Here is an 18,890-nt window from a genome sequence, read left to right as displayed (position 1 = left end):
AATTCATATCGTTATGACAACCTAATGTAAGTTATAAATTTATATAAAAATATAAGATGGGATAACATTTCATTTTAAATATCAAATGGCTTTATCACCCCATAAAGTCTGTGATGAAATTCAAACATAATTGTATGAAAATAATTCAGAAGGAGATGTCTGTGCAAGCGTCACGAATAACAGGTGCACATATATACCTGTATATGTGTTCTTGGATGATGTGATAATCACTATGAGCTTGCCGTTTAAAATGGCATGTGCTTATCATCATAGATATATATACCTTTGAATGATTAAATTAAGCCATATACGACATAATATTTATATTACATTATTGTTGATGTTTTAGCTATATAGATTTCTCTTCGAAAATAATGCCTTATGTGTATGTGATCAGGTCAGCTTGCACCTTTTGAGGTACTGTTTAGAAAAAAACGGACCTTTACATGCGAGACTAATATGTTATGTAGACGTTGGCAAGATTAAATGTTATGAAATTATAGACATGCTTCGGCGGCATTGTAGTTGATCAAGGTTGCGATGAGTGAACATGTAGATGGCGGAGAGTAAGTCCCCCCCCCCCCACACACACCACCATCACCACCACAACAGAGGCAGGTTTCGTGGAAACATGTTTAGAAAGTGCTAGTGTACGGCGTGATAGATGGGTGTTTGTAAGGGCTGAAAGTGTGCGTTAATGAATTAGTGTTGGTTGCTGTGATTTGTTTGCGGCAAGACCACTTTCTACAAAATAAAATGCTACTCGTGCTCGGTTCATGATCCGGGAATTACTGTCAAGTGTTACAGGACATATCCAGTCCCCACCTACTATTGATGGAAAACCAAGTTATATGGATAGTCAACTTTTTTATTACAATGTGTGCGACGTTTCGGTGTAGGTACTAGATAATACATCACTTGCTTGATAACGGTGTTAGTACCTACACCGAAACGTCGCACTCATTGCAATAAAGAATTTGACTATCCATACAACTTTTTTTTTCTTTCATCTATACAACTTCTAAAATGCCTCTCAAAGAACCCACCTACTATTGCATTCCTAACACAAACGCACGCATGCACTTTTGTACTATGTCACTCACTCACTCTCACAGACATTCACACTCATTTACACACACACACACACACTCTCTCTCTCTCTCACCCCCACCCCCAAGCAAACACACAGGCACACCTCCAACCCCACCCCACCCGCACGCCACCCCCACATTCATCCATCCACTCGACCCCCAATAACACACTCAGACGCTCACTCTCACCACCATATCCTCACATACCCTCACTCCTCCAACCAACCCCCACCCCCACCCCCACCCACACACACATTCATCCATCCACTCGACCCCCAATAACACACTCAGACGCTCACTCTCACCACCATATTTTCACATACCCTCACTCCTCCAACTAACCACCCACCCCCACCCAACACACACATCATCCATCCACTCGACCCCAATAACACACTCAGACGCTCACTCTCGCCACCATATTCTCACATACACTCACTCCTCCAACCAACCCCCAACCCCACCCCACCCCCACACACATTCATCCATCCACTCGACCCCCCAAAACACACTCAGACGCTCACTCTCACGCACTCTCACGCACTCGGTCAAACATTCTCAGACACCATCACGCTCATGACAACCCTCCCACTTCCAGTCTACCCAAAAAGCCTCCCCCACACCCCCACCCCAACCCCCACCCTCAACTCAAATCCTTCCTCACCTCCCATTCTCCCAACATATCCCAAGCTTCAGTAGTGCATAACGACCTGGACACTCTCCGTTAACCAGGAAAAAATACCCTCCCTACAGAAAAGTCGCACTGAAGCCTTTAGTTTGTGGCCCTCAAATGAATTACCCCCTGTTCAGGGACAACAAGGCGACCACAGCAGCGTGCTGGGCCCACTAGGGTGCGCAGCGATTGCCATACTTTCCTAGTCAATGGTGCAAGCTGAAAGATGAGACCTCACAGTTATTTAAACTGCTTTTATAGAAATCTTCCTTTAGTTAACATAACCCCTTATTAGGATCTAGGATTAACGGCTGCTTATGGGGCTTAGGCGACTCGGTACAGTTTAACCATCTTAATCTTCGTCGATTTAATTTTAGCGGTTTATTTACCAATTAAGTATTGTTAGAAAGTAGTTTATCAACTTTTATCATCTCATATGCATATTAAGACGACATATGATCCATAATTTGAAAACGTAATATATTGCCATCTATTTATCAGAATCTAATCCAGATGTCACGTTCGATATACATTTTGACAGCGTTGCGTTCATAGAAGATCCGTTAAGGGGACGTCTTTGTCGAAGACATTAGGGAGCAAAACAGGGTCAAAGAATGTTATCAATGAGTAATATTAGCCAGCTCAATCAAGAATTCAAGGCTCAGCGGCAGCTATGTTGAAGGACCGTTAGAGATGAAGATGCTCGGTGGGATCACACAATCATTACGTCTAGTGGAGGATTAACTGTTATTCTGTTGAAAGGCGGAGGAGACACGCTGACGTGGGGTAGACCTTGGTAACCCGTTACAGCGTCTCTGTGTTGTCAGTGGATTTGTGTAACTTCATAAATCAAATTAAAAAATAATTTAAAAATCGCTTTCCGTCCCCATAAGGGATACTCCAGTAATGTGTTTACATGCTTGTTTGTTTGCGCTTTAGGACCGTATTCAGAAATATTTAAGCTATACGACGGCGGTCTGTAAATAAACGAATCTGGAGGAGGCAAGCCTGTGGTTAAGATCATAAATTGATTAATTGATTTTGGTTTTACGCCGCTTTCGGCAATATAACGGTGTCGGACATCAAGAATGGGCTTCACACTTTGTATCCATGTGGGGAATCGAACCCGGGTCTTCAGTGTGACGAGCGGACGCTTTAACCACTAGGCCACCCCACCTAGTGAGCATCGATAGGCGTAAGTGGGATACGATGGTATGCATGAACCAAGTCCCCGATACTAGCCTCTCCTACAATATTGGTTTGATAGGCTGGTTTGCTGTTTAACGCCGCACGCAGCAATATTCCAGCTATATGGAAGCGGTTTGAAAATAATCGAGTCTGGAACCGACAATCCAGTGATCAACAGCATGAGCCTCGATCTACGTAATTGGGATACGGTGACATGTGTCAACCAAGTCAGCAAACCTGACCACCCGATCCCGTTAGTTGCTGAAGATCAATTCTAACCCGGGTCAATCGGGTACGTAATACTCAATATACTGGTGACAGATTGCAGTCATCCGGTTTTGCTCGGACCTAACAGTTAGGACTGTGTGACAGGGAGTTTTATCTTATAGATAGAGACTATGATAAGCGACCGCCTCCATGGTCCAGTGGATGGAAAGTCTACTGGGAGGACAGCGGGTCTGTGGTTCGATCCCCGGCGTAGTTCTAAAGGTCAGGGTCCCGTTCCTCAAAGCGATCGTAGCGCTACGACTGTCGTAAGTCTATGTTAAAGTATGGGAGTTACGATCACCTTGGCGCTACGATCGCTTTCAGGAACGGGGCCCAGGGTGTCGTTGTACAAAGCGATCTTAGCGCAAAGGTGATCGTAACTCCCATACCATAACATAGACTTACGCCTGTCTAAGTTTGCTTTCTACAACGGCGCCCTGGTCGGCCCGGAGTCTGTTTGGCTGTGTCTGGGTAACCACGTTAGACAACGAAAGGGTACCGTTGTGGGCAGTCCAATAAAACCGGTATTAGACAGGTACACACAGGCACACAATCACACATACGCACGTACGTACGCACAGACTCGGAACTTTTGGGCTTCTCTGTGCCTAAAGCGTTAGCTTGTCACGCCGAAGACCAGGGTTCGATTCCCCACATAGGTACAATGTGTGAAGCCCATTTCTGGTCTAGCACGCCGTGATATTGCTGGAGTATTGCTAAAAGCGGCGTAAAACCAAACTTACTCACTCACTCTCTCATCAACAACACTTAGAAGCAATGTCCTTATCCCGCCTCTAGTCACTCAGGATGTGACCGCCTCCGTGGTGTATTGGTTAGAGCGTCTGCCCGGAGAGCGGAAGGTCGCGGGTTCGATCCCCGGCCGCGTCATGCCAAAAGTTGTTAAAATATGGTACTTGTTGGTCCCTGCCTGGCGCTCGGCATTAATGGGTACAACAAGGACTGGTCGGCTCGGAGTGAGTATAATGTGTCTGAGTGGGGTATTCATGCTTCACTGCGGCATGGTATCTCAGTGGGCTAGCACTATAAAACCAGCTTAAGTCTGGGCTAGTACAAGCAGCCGCACCTACACATACACACGCATGCACGTCGTCATATGAGCGAAATATTCTCCAGCGCGCCGTTAAGCCCAATTTCACCTCACCTCACCTCACCTCACCTCACCTCACTCAGGATGTGAGGATGGCCAATTCGCGTAAGGCCGCAGTTCGCTCCCCTATTCGCACCAGAATCCTATGATCGCGGGGTTCAAATTTCGGATTGTCTCTGGTTATGATATGGATGACAGTCATAAACGTCTCGCATAAATAAATCACTGCCAGCATTCGTTGAAACGTGATATGAGGCAACAAAAAATGGAGTATATTTTGGAAACAGTTAACACAAGATTTGTTCTGACACACAGGGGCCGGTGGGGTAGCCTAGTGGTTAAGGCGTTCGCTCGTCACACCGAAGATCCGGTTTCGATTTCCCACATGGGTATAATGTGTGAAGCCCATTTCTGGTGTCCCCGCCGTGATATTGCTGGAATATTGCTAAAAGCGGCGTAAGACCTAAACTAAGGCTTGGTCCCTGAATATTATAATTTTGATAGTAACAAATAAACCCATTTAAATTGAAAAGAAGCCCCAGTGAGATGGGAGATTCGGGTTAAGATTTGCTTCATTTAGGTCTTTACCATTGCAGGAAGGGCTTGGAATTAGGGAAAATAATGTGATTCAGAGACTGTGAGACAGACTAAGTAAGAGCCAACTCACTCACTCACGCTGACACACAGCCGCTGCATGCGCCTTGATGGATAATATTTTCAGCAAAATACGTATATCACGAATACGGTTATGACGATTTGTTTCCCTTTCACTTATTGTATAACCTAGTCGAAATGTGTATAACGAACTACAAGTATATAACGTACTAGCGTTTCCTTTGAGGTCGTTATTGTTCAGACAAATACATACTCGAAAACATAATCACTCAAAATATTTCCCATTTTCACTGTCCATGCCTATGCTAAGTGATAGTTTCAATGTAAGTCATCTTAAACATTTAGCAACTTTCATTAAAGATGCCATGAATATCCGATCTTTACAACTGTAGTTTTTGCTGTAGCACTCTTTTTCAAATGCTCTCATTGTATTAGATGTACGTGAGCCTGAGGTTTAATACTGTAATACAACGATGATGACAAGACATACTATCAAATTTCAGTTCAGAAAATCAGCTTTAAAGTCGTAAAGTCGTATCCGAGCATGTTTCGTCACGCAGTTCTACGGGCATATCCTTGAAGACTGTAAACCCAAGCAATCAGATAAGTGGTCTGTTGAACAGGTGCGCGTTTGAATGCACTTCCTCGTTTCATAACGCTATGTTAGTTTCGTGTCCTGTCTAAACTTGAGGTGGCATGTCGTATAGTCTTATCATGATTTGCATCGATCAACATTGCGCAGTCATTTACAGCATCACGGGTATCCGTGCGCCAGTCAGGGCTTATTTTCGGCGAACTTAATTACGATGATTTTTTATTACGAACAGTTTTCCTCATATGTGTGTGTGTGTGTGGTGTATATGTGTATGCGTGCGTGCGTGTGTGTGGTGTATATGTGTGCGTGCGTGCGTGCGTGTGTGTGGTGTGTGTGTGTGTGCGTGCGTGCGTGTGCGTGTGTGTGTGTGTGTGTGTGAGAGCTTGTTCCAGCTTGAAACCTATTGAGATACCATACCACAGTTTAAGAAACGTACGCATCTCAGTACGGAATACTGTAAAGGACATTCTCTAACTAAATCGGCCAAGGGTGCGGTACTGCGAAATCGCGAGAGTTGGCCGTAATCGCGAGAGTTGGCCGTAATCGCGAGATGTCCTTTAGTACAGTACTCCATTCATACAGCTGTTACTAATAGCGACAAAACCAATATATGTACACAATTAATTAAATGTAACTGCAATCTCAAGGTTCTTAAGCACGGACAATGCACATATATATTATTTTATTTGTCGTTTTTGTGTATACACTTATTGTGTATTTTGTTTATATGATATATGTATTGGATGAGGTATTAATAAAAGAAAAGTTTGGCTTGGTTACCACACCAGATGCTTTTGGGAATAAAAATAAAAAAACAAGACCGATTCCACATCCAAAGAAAATCTTTGCTAAGAGTAGAATCGATTTTATGATTTCGACTACATCCTCATCATGTGTTTATGAATGAGTATCAAATCACTATCAGTGAAACCCGTCATAAACACACGGGAAGGCTAGTCAATCATTCACCCGAAAATAACACGAGAACGTCAGGTACAAGTCAAAATAGGGAATTGCATCGGACAATACTTTGGCCGATGGCATAATTTGGAAATGGCCTCCACATGTCTACTATAAACCTTTATTAATGCTTTACTGATTGGTGCCTAAATGGTGTAACCTTGATGAAACAACTAGAGTCATATGACGATCTTTGAAATCTCGGTTTAACGTTCCGAAATGTAATCACCAAAGGCAGTAACTGCAGGAATATTGCTCGACATAAAGGGGAAGTCGACGACTGGGAGTTTAAGTCGTCCCTCTTGCCATACATATCATTTATTCTGTATTACAGCCTATATATATGTCCTGTATTTTACAAGTGAGGTGGACCGCCTCCGTGGTGTAGTGGTTAGAGCGTCCTCCCGGAGAGCGGAAGGTCGCGGGTTCGATCCCCGGCCGCGTCATACCAAAAGTTGTTAAAATATGGTACTTGTTGGTCCTGCCTGGCGCTCGGCATTAATGGGTACAACAAGGACTGGTCGGCTCGGAGTCAGTATAATGTGTCTGAGTGGGGTATTCCTGCTTCACTGGTATCTCAGTGGGCTAGCACTATAAAACCAGCTTAAGTCTGGGCTAGTACAAGCAGCCGCATATACACATACACACGCATGCACGTCGTCATATGAGCGAAATATTCTCAAGCACGACGTTAAACCCAATTTCACCTCACTTCACAAGTGAGGTGAGACTCAAATAAATAATCTGTCTGTCTATATTTGTTGCTCTGAATCTTTACGCATCTATGTAAATATGAAAATAAGTTGTTTGGCTATGTGATGGTTATTGAACGATATCAGACGAACAATATGCCTGGAACGTCTTGGTAACTTACCTTGTTTAGATTGTAGCAGAAAAACCATTGAGATATGATTATTTAAAAAGAGTAAAGTTAAGTCACAACCTACCCCATAAACAAATTGCTTAGATCGGTGGGGATTCGATAATCAAACTTGCAAATTACATGCAAGGCCTGTCCCTCGTCAACGTGTAAGATTGGTATCTGCTGTAAGTTTTCATCAAAGGTATTCATTTGAAATTCAAATCGAACTTTATTTGTGCCTCACCTAAATAGTTAAACTGTAACCATAGCATACGGTAGGCCTGAGTTACAGAGGAGCTCCCGTCACGTCTCACTGTCTACATACGAGAGTAATTACCCTTATGCAAGACCACAGTGAGCGCGCAATATCGCAGATTAATTTTTCATGGTAAGGTAATTTGAAAGTTTGCTACTAAACGTTACTTTAAAGGGGAGTCATATAGTTGAACTATGCTTCGATGAATTACATTATGTAAGTCACTTTGTCTGCTCGTCCGTGACACAGTTTTGTACCCCAAATGATACGGTCATTGTTGGCAGCACTGTTTCGGTAAAACGAGCCCTCGTAAAAAAATACCTTCTTCGTAAACTGTTGCTCTCCGTTGTCCTCCTGCTGTTTTATTACTCAGAACAAACAAAAGATCTCCAAATTCATCATTGAAATTTAATCAACTTGATCACTTAACCTCGTCCTCTATTGTCAAGATACGGTCTGAAAAACTTAACTTCGTCCTCTATCTCAAGATATTGTCTGAAAAACCCCCAAAGCGATCCCTATTAAATTATACTAGAACCAAATGTAATGTTAAAACTATTGATATCAACAATAGTGAGATTAAACAAATTGATGCCAAGACAATGGGGAGTTTGACAACAGTGTACGTGGGATGCAAGCCAGATATTTCCAGGAGAGGTCGGCATATTTACCATGCGTTTCCTGGATTTTCGCCCCTCACATAGTTGTCAAATGAGACAGAAAACTAATAAAATAAATATTTTGTATCGGCTTTAACAAAAAAGGACAAGATTGGATTTGTTGACAGGCACTTGTCAGAGGCTGTATAAAAGAGCCTATTCCAAAGAGGTTTATAAGTATCATTTTCCGAGCCGCTCTGGCTCCGATTTCTTAACACTAACTCAAGTTTTCACTTAAATTACAAACTGGGTTTGAGATTTTGACACAGCTGAGGTTCTTGCTCAGTTGCGTGTCTCCAAACAAGCCATGTGTAGACCTCGGGGTCATAGCCATGTGTAGACCTCGGGGTCATAGCCATGTGAATGGCGATGACGGTAAATGACGGTTATCATTACAGAGGCTTATTGCAGCAGAGTGGGGAGGGTCATCCTGGCACGGTTAACTCACCTCAGGAGCCTAGCCAAAGCATGCATAGTCTCTGGATATATATAATTTGATAGTAACATTTAAATTGAAAAGGAGCCACAGTGAGATGGGAAATTCATCCTGAACCTTAGGAAATCTAGACTTGCCTCATTTAGGGCTTTAGCATTGCCGGGAGAGCTTATCAGTGGTTCAGGGGCGGTGAGACTATTCAGGACCCTTGCACAGACCCACACAGACAGGTAATGAACTCACCAAGAACTTTTCGGAGGGTCAGAAGGGCCCTGTTCCTGCAGCAAAGGTCCCAGGTACTCTCCCAAAGTCAATCAAGAGATTGGGAAGTACCAAATGTGAGGAACCATACATGCATGCATGCATCCATCCATCCATCCATCCATCCATCCATCCATCCATCCATCCATCCATCCATCCATCCATCCATCCATCCATCCATCCATCCATCCATCCATCCATCCTACAGACACAGACACACACACATCCATCCATCCACAGACACACACACACACATCCATCCATCCATCCATCCATCCATCCATCCATCCATCCTACATGCATACATATATACATACATACAAACATACATCCTACATCCATCCATACATATATACATCCATCCGTCCGTCCGTCCATCATACATCCATCCATCCATCTATCCATACACACACACACACACATACATACATACATACATACATACATACATACATCCTACATACATACATACATACATACGTCCATCCGTCCATCCATCCGTCCGTCCGTCCGTCCGTCCGTCCATCCATCATCCATCCATCCATACATACATACATACATACATACATACATACATACATACATACATACATACATACATACATACATACATACATACATACATACATACATACATACATACATACATACATACATACATACATACATACATACATACATACATACATACATACACATTGCGCACTTGTTCCCACCCAATGAACTTATTTTCTGTAACTATTGTGGGCTACCTAAATAGTAGACCATGCCCAACCTTGTCTGGTGTCGTCACCTATTTCTGTGACCCTTTCCTACTTTTATCATCACAGTTTTACCTGTTACACCCCATACAATCTGTTTCGGAAGACAATAAAACTTGAGGATTTTCAGGCATTTGCATTGATGCTGACGTTTTGTATTGGTATGAATGTACTGTGTGAAGACATTGGCTTCAGTAAGGTCTATATTAACTGATTTCCTTTGGACGCAGCAGCTATTGAAGCCGTTTTCATTATAGTGCCCAGCACCTTTCATCTTTATCAAGTATGTACAGAAGACGTTTTTGAATTTAATGCATAAAACATGACTAAAAGACGCCAACTGATTTCTAACGGATGCAAGCAGGTGGTGTGAAAACGTGACTTCATATTCGTAAGTCGATCGAGGGCTGTGGCCATGATAAGCGCTCGCACGCACATGCGCTCACACACATGCACAAACACGCTCACACATATACAGACACACAAAAATACCAGAGGGAACCAAAATACACACAATAAGCACTTAACATATTCCAATGCACGTCATTCCACAAATGAAATGTAACTCGACTTTAAACCTCTTCCACCACATGAAGCGCACTTAAATGTAACCTATGAAGCTATCCCTGCCCAAACCGACACCCACCCCAACCCCCCTCGCGCAAAATCGGTTATGCGTGGCCACAGTTGCATCTGTGATGTGCTCCCGATTGTCAAGATAAATCATCTGCCGACGATCACGGAAGCACAAATTGAATCTGCTGTCATCTGTGAAGAGCACACGAGACCATTGACGTTGATTCCAGCGGCCATGATGTCTACTCCATCTCAAACGCGCCTGGTGGACGAACTGCAGGTCGCCTTCAGCGGAGTCAGGCTGCCCTTAAACGTCGACGAACGGTGCTTCCTGGATGTCCTTACATTGTTGACAATGAAGTGTTCTGTCTGAATATCTGCTGCGTTAAGGAATCTGTTAAGTAACGCGGTGTTAATGTGCCTATCATCTCGGTCTGTTGTGACCTGGTCGACGTGCATATTCCACGGACCCATTGGCTTCAAATCTCTGCCACAGCCTACCAATAACACTCTGACTCACATTAAAGCGTACAGCAACCTGACCTGAGTTTGACCAGATTCCAAAAGGCCTATAGCCTAATGCATGTGTATTGTCCTCCACTTTCCATGGATAGAGCGACTTGCACGTGCAAATCATTGACATTACAGTCCCTTTCTCTGCACTCCTCCCACGTAACAAATAGTGAACTGTGTCAAAATTGTAATGATAGTTTCTTAAAGAACTTTTTGGTGGAGTCCAGAAAATTTTCAAATATAAGAAAGCTGTTGGGTATTAGTAAATGATAAACATGTGTACTATTTATAGTTATGTGGCAATTTTGTACAATGATCAAATTTGCATTTCATCGGTCCGTTTCTGACTCAAACGGACTGTAAGTGGCAGGTGGATTTCCATGTTGCAAATGTGAATAAAAACGAGGTAGACTGTATCGGACGTTAAAGAACGTAATACTTTTAACGGCCTAATTAAGAAAGTTTGCAAAACATTCAGTTGTCTTTCAAAGAGAAACGAAAATTTTTAAAAAATAGTGTTACCAATAGCTTGACCCTTCATTAATGACGCCAAGTATACATCGGGGTCTAACAGTGTTATTACTGACAGGGACTCTTCGTCAACTTGTAACCTGGTGCCCTATATCTGATATCGCTCGAAACTCGATCATTTTCAGTCCTGTTTGATACTTTTCATTTGTGGTTACGGAGGCGGAAAACAACACTCCCTCACTCACTAAATACACCCTTTCATTAAATTTGAATACCATTTCGATGCACATAATGCTTGTCATGTGTATGTCTCCGAGAAAAACCCAAATGAATGACGACATATGGAGCTATGAAAGATGAAATAGCTGGCTCCAAGGCCTAATCTGCCGTCACCATAAAACGTTTTATTTAATACCTTAAGGAACAAATATAAGTGGCTTCATATTTAATGGTTTCCGTTTATCTGCCTAGTATGTCACGCCCTCTTGGTTATGTATAGATGTGCCCGACAAGAAACAGAGTCTATCCGTTTGAACTACCTTTTGTAAGCTGGCTATGACGACAAACTTAATGACCGTGCACCTATATAGCAAAATGGTTTTTTCACACGATGGCAGTGGAGAAAAGTGTACTCTGTTTACCTATAACCAGCAGAAATACTAACAACTACCAACCACCACTGTCTCTACCTCTACTACAACAACTGCGACAGCAACCACAGCATCCACTACTACAATTACAACAGCAATCACCACATCCACTACCACAATTACAGCAACAACCGCATCTTCTGCTACAATTACAACAGCAACCACCACATCCACTGCTACAATTACAACAGCAACAACCACATCCACTGCTACAATTACAACAGCAGCAACAACATTCACTACTACAATTACAACAACAACCACCACATCCACTACCACAATTACAGCAACAACCACATCCACTACCACAATTACAGCAACAACCACATCCACTACTACAATTACAACAGCAACAACCACATCCACTACTACAATTACAGCAACAACCACATCCACTACTACAATTACAGCAACAACCACATCCACTACTACAATTACAGCAACAACCACATCCACTACCACAATTACAGCAACAACCACATCCACTACTACAATTACAGCAACTACATCCACTACTACAATTACAACAGCAGCCACCACATCCACTGCTACAATTACAACAGCAACCACCACATCCACTGCTACAATTACAACTGCAGCAACATTCACTACTACAATTACAACAACCACCACCACATCCACTACCACAATTACAACAGCAACAACATCCACTACCACAATTACAACAGCAGCCACATCCACAGCTACAATTACAACAACAGCAACCACCACCACTGCACTACAATTACACATCCACTGCGACAATTACAACAGCAACAACATCTACTGCCACAATTGCAACAGCAACAACATCCACTACCACAATTACAACAGCATCAACATCCACTAACACAAGTACAACAGAAACAACATCCACTGCGACAATTACAATTACAACAGAAACCACCACATCCACTGCTACAATTACAACAGCAACAACATCCACTACCACAATTACAACAGCAACCACCACATCCACTACTACAATTACAACAACCACCACATCCACTACAACAATTACAACAACCACCACATCCACTACCACAATTACAAGAGCATCCACTTCAACAATTACAAGAACCACCACATCCACTGCTACAATTACAACAGCAACAACATCCACTACCACAATTACAACAGCAACCACCACATCCACTACTACATCCACATCCACTGCTGCAATTTACACAATTACACACAGCAACCACCACATCCACTCCACTTACAACACAACTACCACACAACAACCACCACATCCACTACCACTACCACAATTACAGCGGCTACCACCACAGCCACTACCACAATTACAGCGGCTACCACTGCCACTACCACAATTACAGCGGTTACCACTATCGCTACCACAATTACAGAGGCTACCGCTATCACTACCACAATTACAGCGGCTACCGCTATCGCTACCACAATTACAGAGGCTACCGCTATCGCTACCACAATTACAGCGGCTACCGCTATCACTACCACAATTACAGCGGCTACCGCTATCGCTACCACAATTACAGCGGCTACCGCTACCACTACCACAATTACAGCGGCTACCGCTATCACTACCAAAATTACAGCGGCTACCGCTATCGCTAACACAATTACAGCGGCTACCGCTATCGCTAACACAATTACAGTGGCTACCGCTATCACTACCACAATTACAGCGGCTACCGCTATCACTACCACTACCATTACAACAATAACTTCTACCACGGCAACGAGCACGGCAATGACCACTACAACGAGAGTTACTGCTTTCACTACTATAACCAGCACTACCACAACGACTACCGCTTTCACTAGCACTACCACAACCATAACCGCCACCATTACCACCACGACTCACTATCCCTTCACCAGCACTATCGCTATCGCTACCACAATCACAACAGCTACCTCTATCACTATCATAGCCAGTACCGTAAATGTCATCAATATCGCTACCAACACCACTACCGAAAACACTACCACTACCACAACTATTATCACTAGCACTACCACCATCACTAGCGCTATCACTTCTACAAACACAACCTCTACCAACAACGACTACCGCTATCACTAGCACTACCACAACCACTATCATTACCACAGCTGCTACCCACATGACTTCCACACAGTGTGCGAAATAGCTTCCACATTTTGCTAGCCAGTCGCGCTAGCTATGCCTGCAAGTTACTAGCCGACAAAATAATTTACTGGTCGACATTTGAATGTAGACACGGGTTTCATCATTAAGCTGCTATTATGCTAAACATTTTTATCAGGCCATAATTTTGCATGAATTTAAAAGTGTGTTATAACTTAACAAGTCGGAGAGAGTGATATATACTGAGGGAAAAAAATAAGGGATCACATGAAAGCACAATTGTTCCTTTATTTTTTTCCAGGTTTCTTCACAAGCTGTGCGATGCAAAGCTTGTGAAGAAAACTTGGAAAAAAATAAAGGAACACTTGTGCTTTCATGTGAACCCTTATTTTTTCCCTCAGTATATGTACAAATTGACCCAACGAAAAATGACCAGCCAGTCGGGCCAGTGACTGTGGAGATTTACTGGACCGCCTGGATTTTTACTAGCCACGGCCTAGCGATCAAGTGGCTATTTCGCACACTGCTTCCACAACCATAGCTACTACCACAACGACTATCGCTCTGACTTCCGCTACCACTGTCACTCCCATTGGTATGTATCAGCGCTGACATCCGTAACAGCCACTGATCCATGTGGTGGTGTATTAGGGGTCATGTGGTGGTGTATTAGGGTTCAACGTTGCGTACTTGCTCATTGCACTGAAAAAATATTGACAAGACTTTTAAAGGTACCCCTAAGTAGGGTGTACTTCACGCTATACTTCATATGGGCGTAAGCCGTAGCTAATCTCTTTGTCAGAATCAAGACCACGTTTTTATGTCATAGGTAGGAGTTCATTTCCCGACTTAATTTGACCCCGCCGCTTTATATACATGTAGTAATCCGGTACATAACTTCTAATAATAGCACAGTAATACAGTTATAGCCTGTTAATCGGGGTTCGAGAAAGGGGGGCAGAAGACGCCCTATAAACTGCTAAAGTTCAACAGCAACCCCCACATCCACTACCACAATTACAGCAGAAACCATATCCACTACAACAATTACAACCACCACATCCACTACAGCAATTACAGCAACCACCACATCCACTACCACAATTACAGCAGCCACCACATCCACTACCACAATTACAGCAACCACATCCACTACAACAATTACAGCAACCACCACATCCACTACCACAATTACAACCACCACATCCACTACAACAATTACAGCAGCCACCACATCCACTACAACAATTACAACAACCACATCCACTACAACAATAAGAGCAACCACCACATCCACTACAACAATTACAACCACATCCACTACAACAATAAGAGCAACCACCACATCCACTACAACAATTACAGCAACCACCACATCCACTACAACAATTACAATAACCACCACATCCACTACAACAATTACAGCAACCACCACATCCACTACAACAATTACAGCAACCACCACATCCACTACCACAATTACAACAACACATCCACTACCACAATTACAACAACCACCACATCCACTACCACATTTACAACAACCACATCCACTACAAAAATTACAGCAACCACCACATCCACTACCACAATTACAACATCAATCACCACATCCACTACCACAATTACAACAGCAACCATCACAGCCACTACCACAATTACAACAGCAACCACCACATCCACTACCACAATTACAACAGCAACCACCACATCCACTACCACAATTACAACAACCACCACATCCACTACCACAATTACAACAGCAACCACATCCACTACCACAATTACAACCACCACATCCACTACCACAATTACAACAGCAACAACCACATCCACTACCACAATTACAACAACCATCACCACATCCACTACGAGTGGAACAACAAATTTAATGAACTGATCATTTTAGCCAGTAGATGAGAACCCACTCGAAGTAATTTAAGAGTGAAAAGTAACATTCCTAACACTTAAATGTCAAAAAATGTCAGAATCAAATCCTTGAGAAGTTTCTTCATATTTGGGAACATGGATGCCATCTTTGCTCTGGGCGGAGATTTCTCTCAAAACATCTTCATCTGATAGCATGTGTCCTGTTATGATTTTGTGGCTTCTCATGGTCTTGCCAAAAGGGCACCACATGCATGTGCCTTATCCTAAATATAGGCGTGAAGCAACTCTAGCCAATTTAGGGGAGGTAACTCACGCTCATATAGTAATACTTGACCTTGGAAACCACTAAATATCTTTATCTGGAAAAAGCATGTTGACACCTGACGTCACGTCAGCAAGACAACCACATTCGGCTGACCCATCTAAGGAATCGATTCCAGACTGACAGCTTTACTGCTCGAACTATTCCTAGCGTACGTCCAATCAGTTCCAGGACTCTACGTACGTAACCGACTGAGGGAGCACAACATCCCGCCACCGACAGGCGCACCTTGCCTGGTGCAGACAGCATCTACGGTACAGGAGATAAGATTGGGATGATATTTTGTTCACTGACGAGTCGAGATTTCATCTGGACAGCTCAGATGGCAGGGCAAGGGTGTGCGGACGGCGAGGTGAACGGTATGATGACGCGTGAACGGTATGCTGACGTTGTTCAGCGTGGAGGAGGACATCACATATCATGGTGGGACACAACTTGTCATTGTCAACGGCAACCTGACAGGTCTGCGATACAGGGATGAGATCATTGGGCCTTATATGCAGCCGTTCATTCAAGGACAGAGACGTAACTTCACGATTCAGCAAGATAATGCCCGTCCACGTGTCGCTGAAGTTTTGACAGATACCGGTACTCCCTTGGCCAGCTGTTTCCCCGGACATGTCCCTTATTCTCGAAACGTTCGTAGCCCTAAGAATTCTTAACTTTGATCGTAGCCAATATGTTAAGAATGGGCTTAAGAAGTTCGGGCTACAAACGTTTCGAGAATAGCTAGCCTGTCCCTTATCGAACACGCTTGGGATGAAATGGAGAGACGTTTACGTCAAGTCCAGATTCGGCCATTGACATTGGGACAAGCGTTGGTTCAGACATGGAACAACATTCCCCAAGCTTTCTTCAATCGCTTAGTGTCGCCTATGCGTCGTCATGGGCAAGCCTGCATCAACGCCAATGTTGACACACACGATACTGAATTTGTGAACTGAGGTTTGACACCACATCTCTTAACGGGCGTGTCACGATGCCTTGTGTCAAATCATACAGATTTCGATATTATCCTGTCACCAGTTAAACAGGGATTAACGAAAACACCACAAATCATGTTATTGTCTTTTTGCATTAAAAAATGGCATAACATGAAATAATCCACAGTTACTTTATTCCAGAAGAGTATATTTGCCACAACGCGACATGCAACAATGTCCCTACCAGGTTTCCATACTTTGACATTTTCATGAAACACATCAGTACGAATTTGATCAAAGATGCGGCCAGTGCCCTTGGGTTGGTCACACTAAACCAGTCACCAAAAGCTTCATCCACATTCTTCGTCACCAGAACACTTAGACAGTGGTTACCTCTTCGTTACAATCTTTAAAAAGTAAGATTATGATGTTTTATGGATGCAAATGAACGATGATGATCTGAGTAGGGTTGGTCTCCAGATACCCATGGTTGTCGTCAGAGGCAACTAACGGGATCAGGTGGTTTCCCTGACTTGGTTGACACGTCATCGCATCCCAAATACGTCTATCGATGCTCATGCTGTTGACCACTTGTCTGGTCCAGACTCGATTATTTTACAGACCGATACCATATGGCTGTAGGAATTTTGAGTGCGGCGTTGAACAAACGAAGTAATTATCTTTGTATACATTCACATCATCACTAGACAGAGCCAGTTTAGTTGGGATTAGAACTTCTCACTGTTAATCATCACATACTTCCAAATATGCAAATTTTTCAAAAACGTACCGGCATTTGTTTCCTCGCGAAACACATTTATGTCTGTTCATGCTCGTATTAAATACAGTCGAGCACCGTTGTGTCGAACTCTCACAACTCCTGAATCCGAAACTGATAACGTTAATACATTTTCTGAAACCACTACATGACGATGTTTATTAACACACCGTTTTTGGAGAATCTCTGCTTCTATCGTTGTATATGAACCAGTGCTACTATTTATTCGTAATATAGAACACGAAACGAGTTTCCGTTTTATAAAATGGGGGTATTTGAAAAATCATTTGACTAAAGCGTTTTGAAATATGCGAGCTGTATTAAAAACGACAACGGTACTAGGCTAGTATTGTATATAATTACTCACTTGAATTTTCACATTATCGAAATTCAAAATGAAAATCAGACATCGATGGCGTAAGAATAATATATGAATATAACATTCACAGCCAGTGATTCGACAGAACAGTTCTGGATGCAACTTTGAAAACAAATGGGCCGGTGGGGTAGCCTAGTGGTTAAAGCGTTGGCTCGTCACACCGAAGACCCGGGTTCGATTCCCCACATGGGTATAATCTGTGAAGCGCGCCTTGATATTGCAGAAATTGTGCTAAAAGCGGCGTAAAGCTAAACTCCCTCACGATAAAAATACATTTATTTCTCTGAGATCGGTTTAAGAGAGGAAGAAAAGTGATAAGAAAATCGTGTTCATGATAACATGTATACGCATATAACGAAGTTCTATACTTATAAATTTTATGGCCACTTTGAACTCGACTGCCCATTTCTGGTGTCCCCCGCCGCGATATTACTGAAATATTGCCTAAAGGGGCGTAAAACCACATTCACTCACTCACTCTGACTCAGTGTTGGTGAGCGTGAGGGAACTAGGCGAGACGGTCAACGTTTCGAGTTATCATGGCGGGCTGGCTATGTG

At 43.0% G+C, this 18,890-nt stretch overlaps 1 protein-coding gene across 1 annotated transcript in view; it reads left to right on the top strand.

Moving 5' to 3' along the window:
* The first annotated feature begins 556 nt into the window (after positions 1–556).
* Positions 557–18,890, top strand: part of LOC124277543 (GATA zinc finger domain-containing protein 14-like) — a 35,805-nt gene continuing 17,471 nt past the window's right edge. Inside the window, exons 1-4 of the mRNA XM_046713253.1 lie at positions 557–566; positions 11,947–12,540; positions 12,906–13,142; positions 15,265–15,374. Of these exons, the coding sequence (XP_046569209.1) occupies positions 557–566; positions 11,947–12,540; positions 12,906–13,142; positions 15,265–15,374 (951 nt within the window). The remainder of the gene's footprint in view (positions 567–11,946; positions 12,541–12,905; positions 13,143–15,264; positions 15,375–18,890) is intronic.

Source organism: Haliotis rubra, unplaced genomic scaffold (genome assembly GCF_003918875.1).
Source record: "Haliotis rubra isolate DU_JTF1 unplaced genomic scaffold, ASM391887v1 Scf223, whole genome shotgun sequence".
In the NCBI taxonomy this organism is placed as follows: domain Eukaryota; kingdom Metazoa; phylum Mollusca; class Gastropoda; order Lepetellida; family Haliotidae; genus Haliotis; species Haliotis rubra.
The sequence above is the reverse complement of the archived record's forward strand: the minus strand, read 5'-3'. Positions and strand labels throughout refer to the sequence as shown.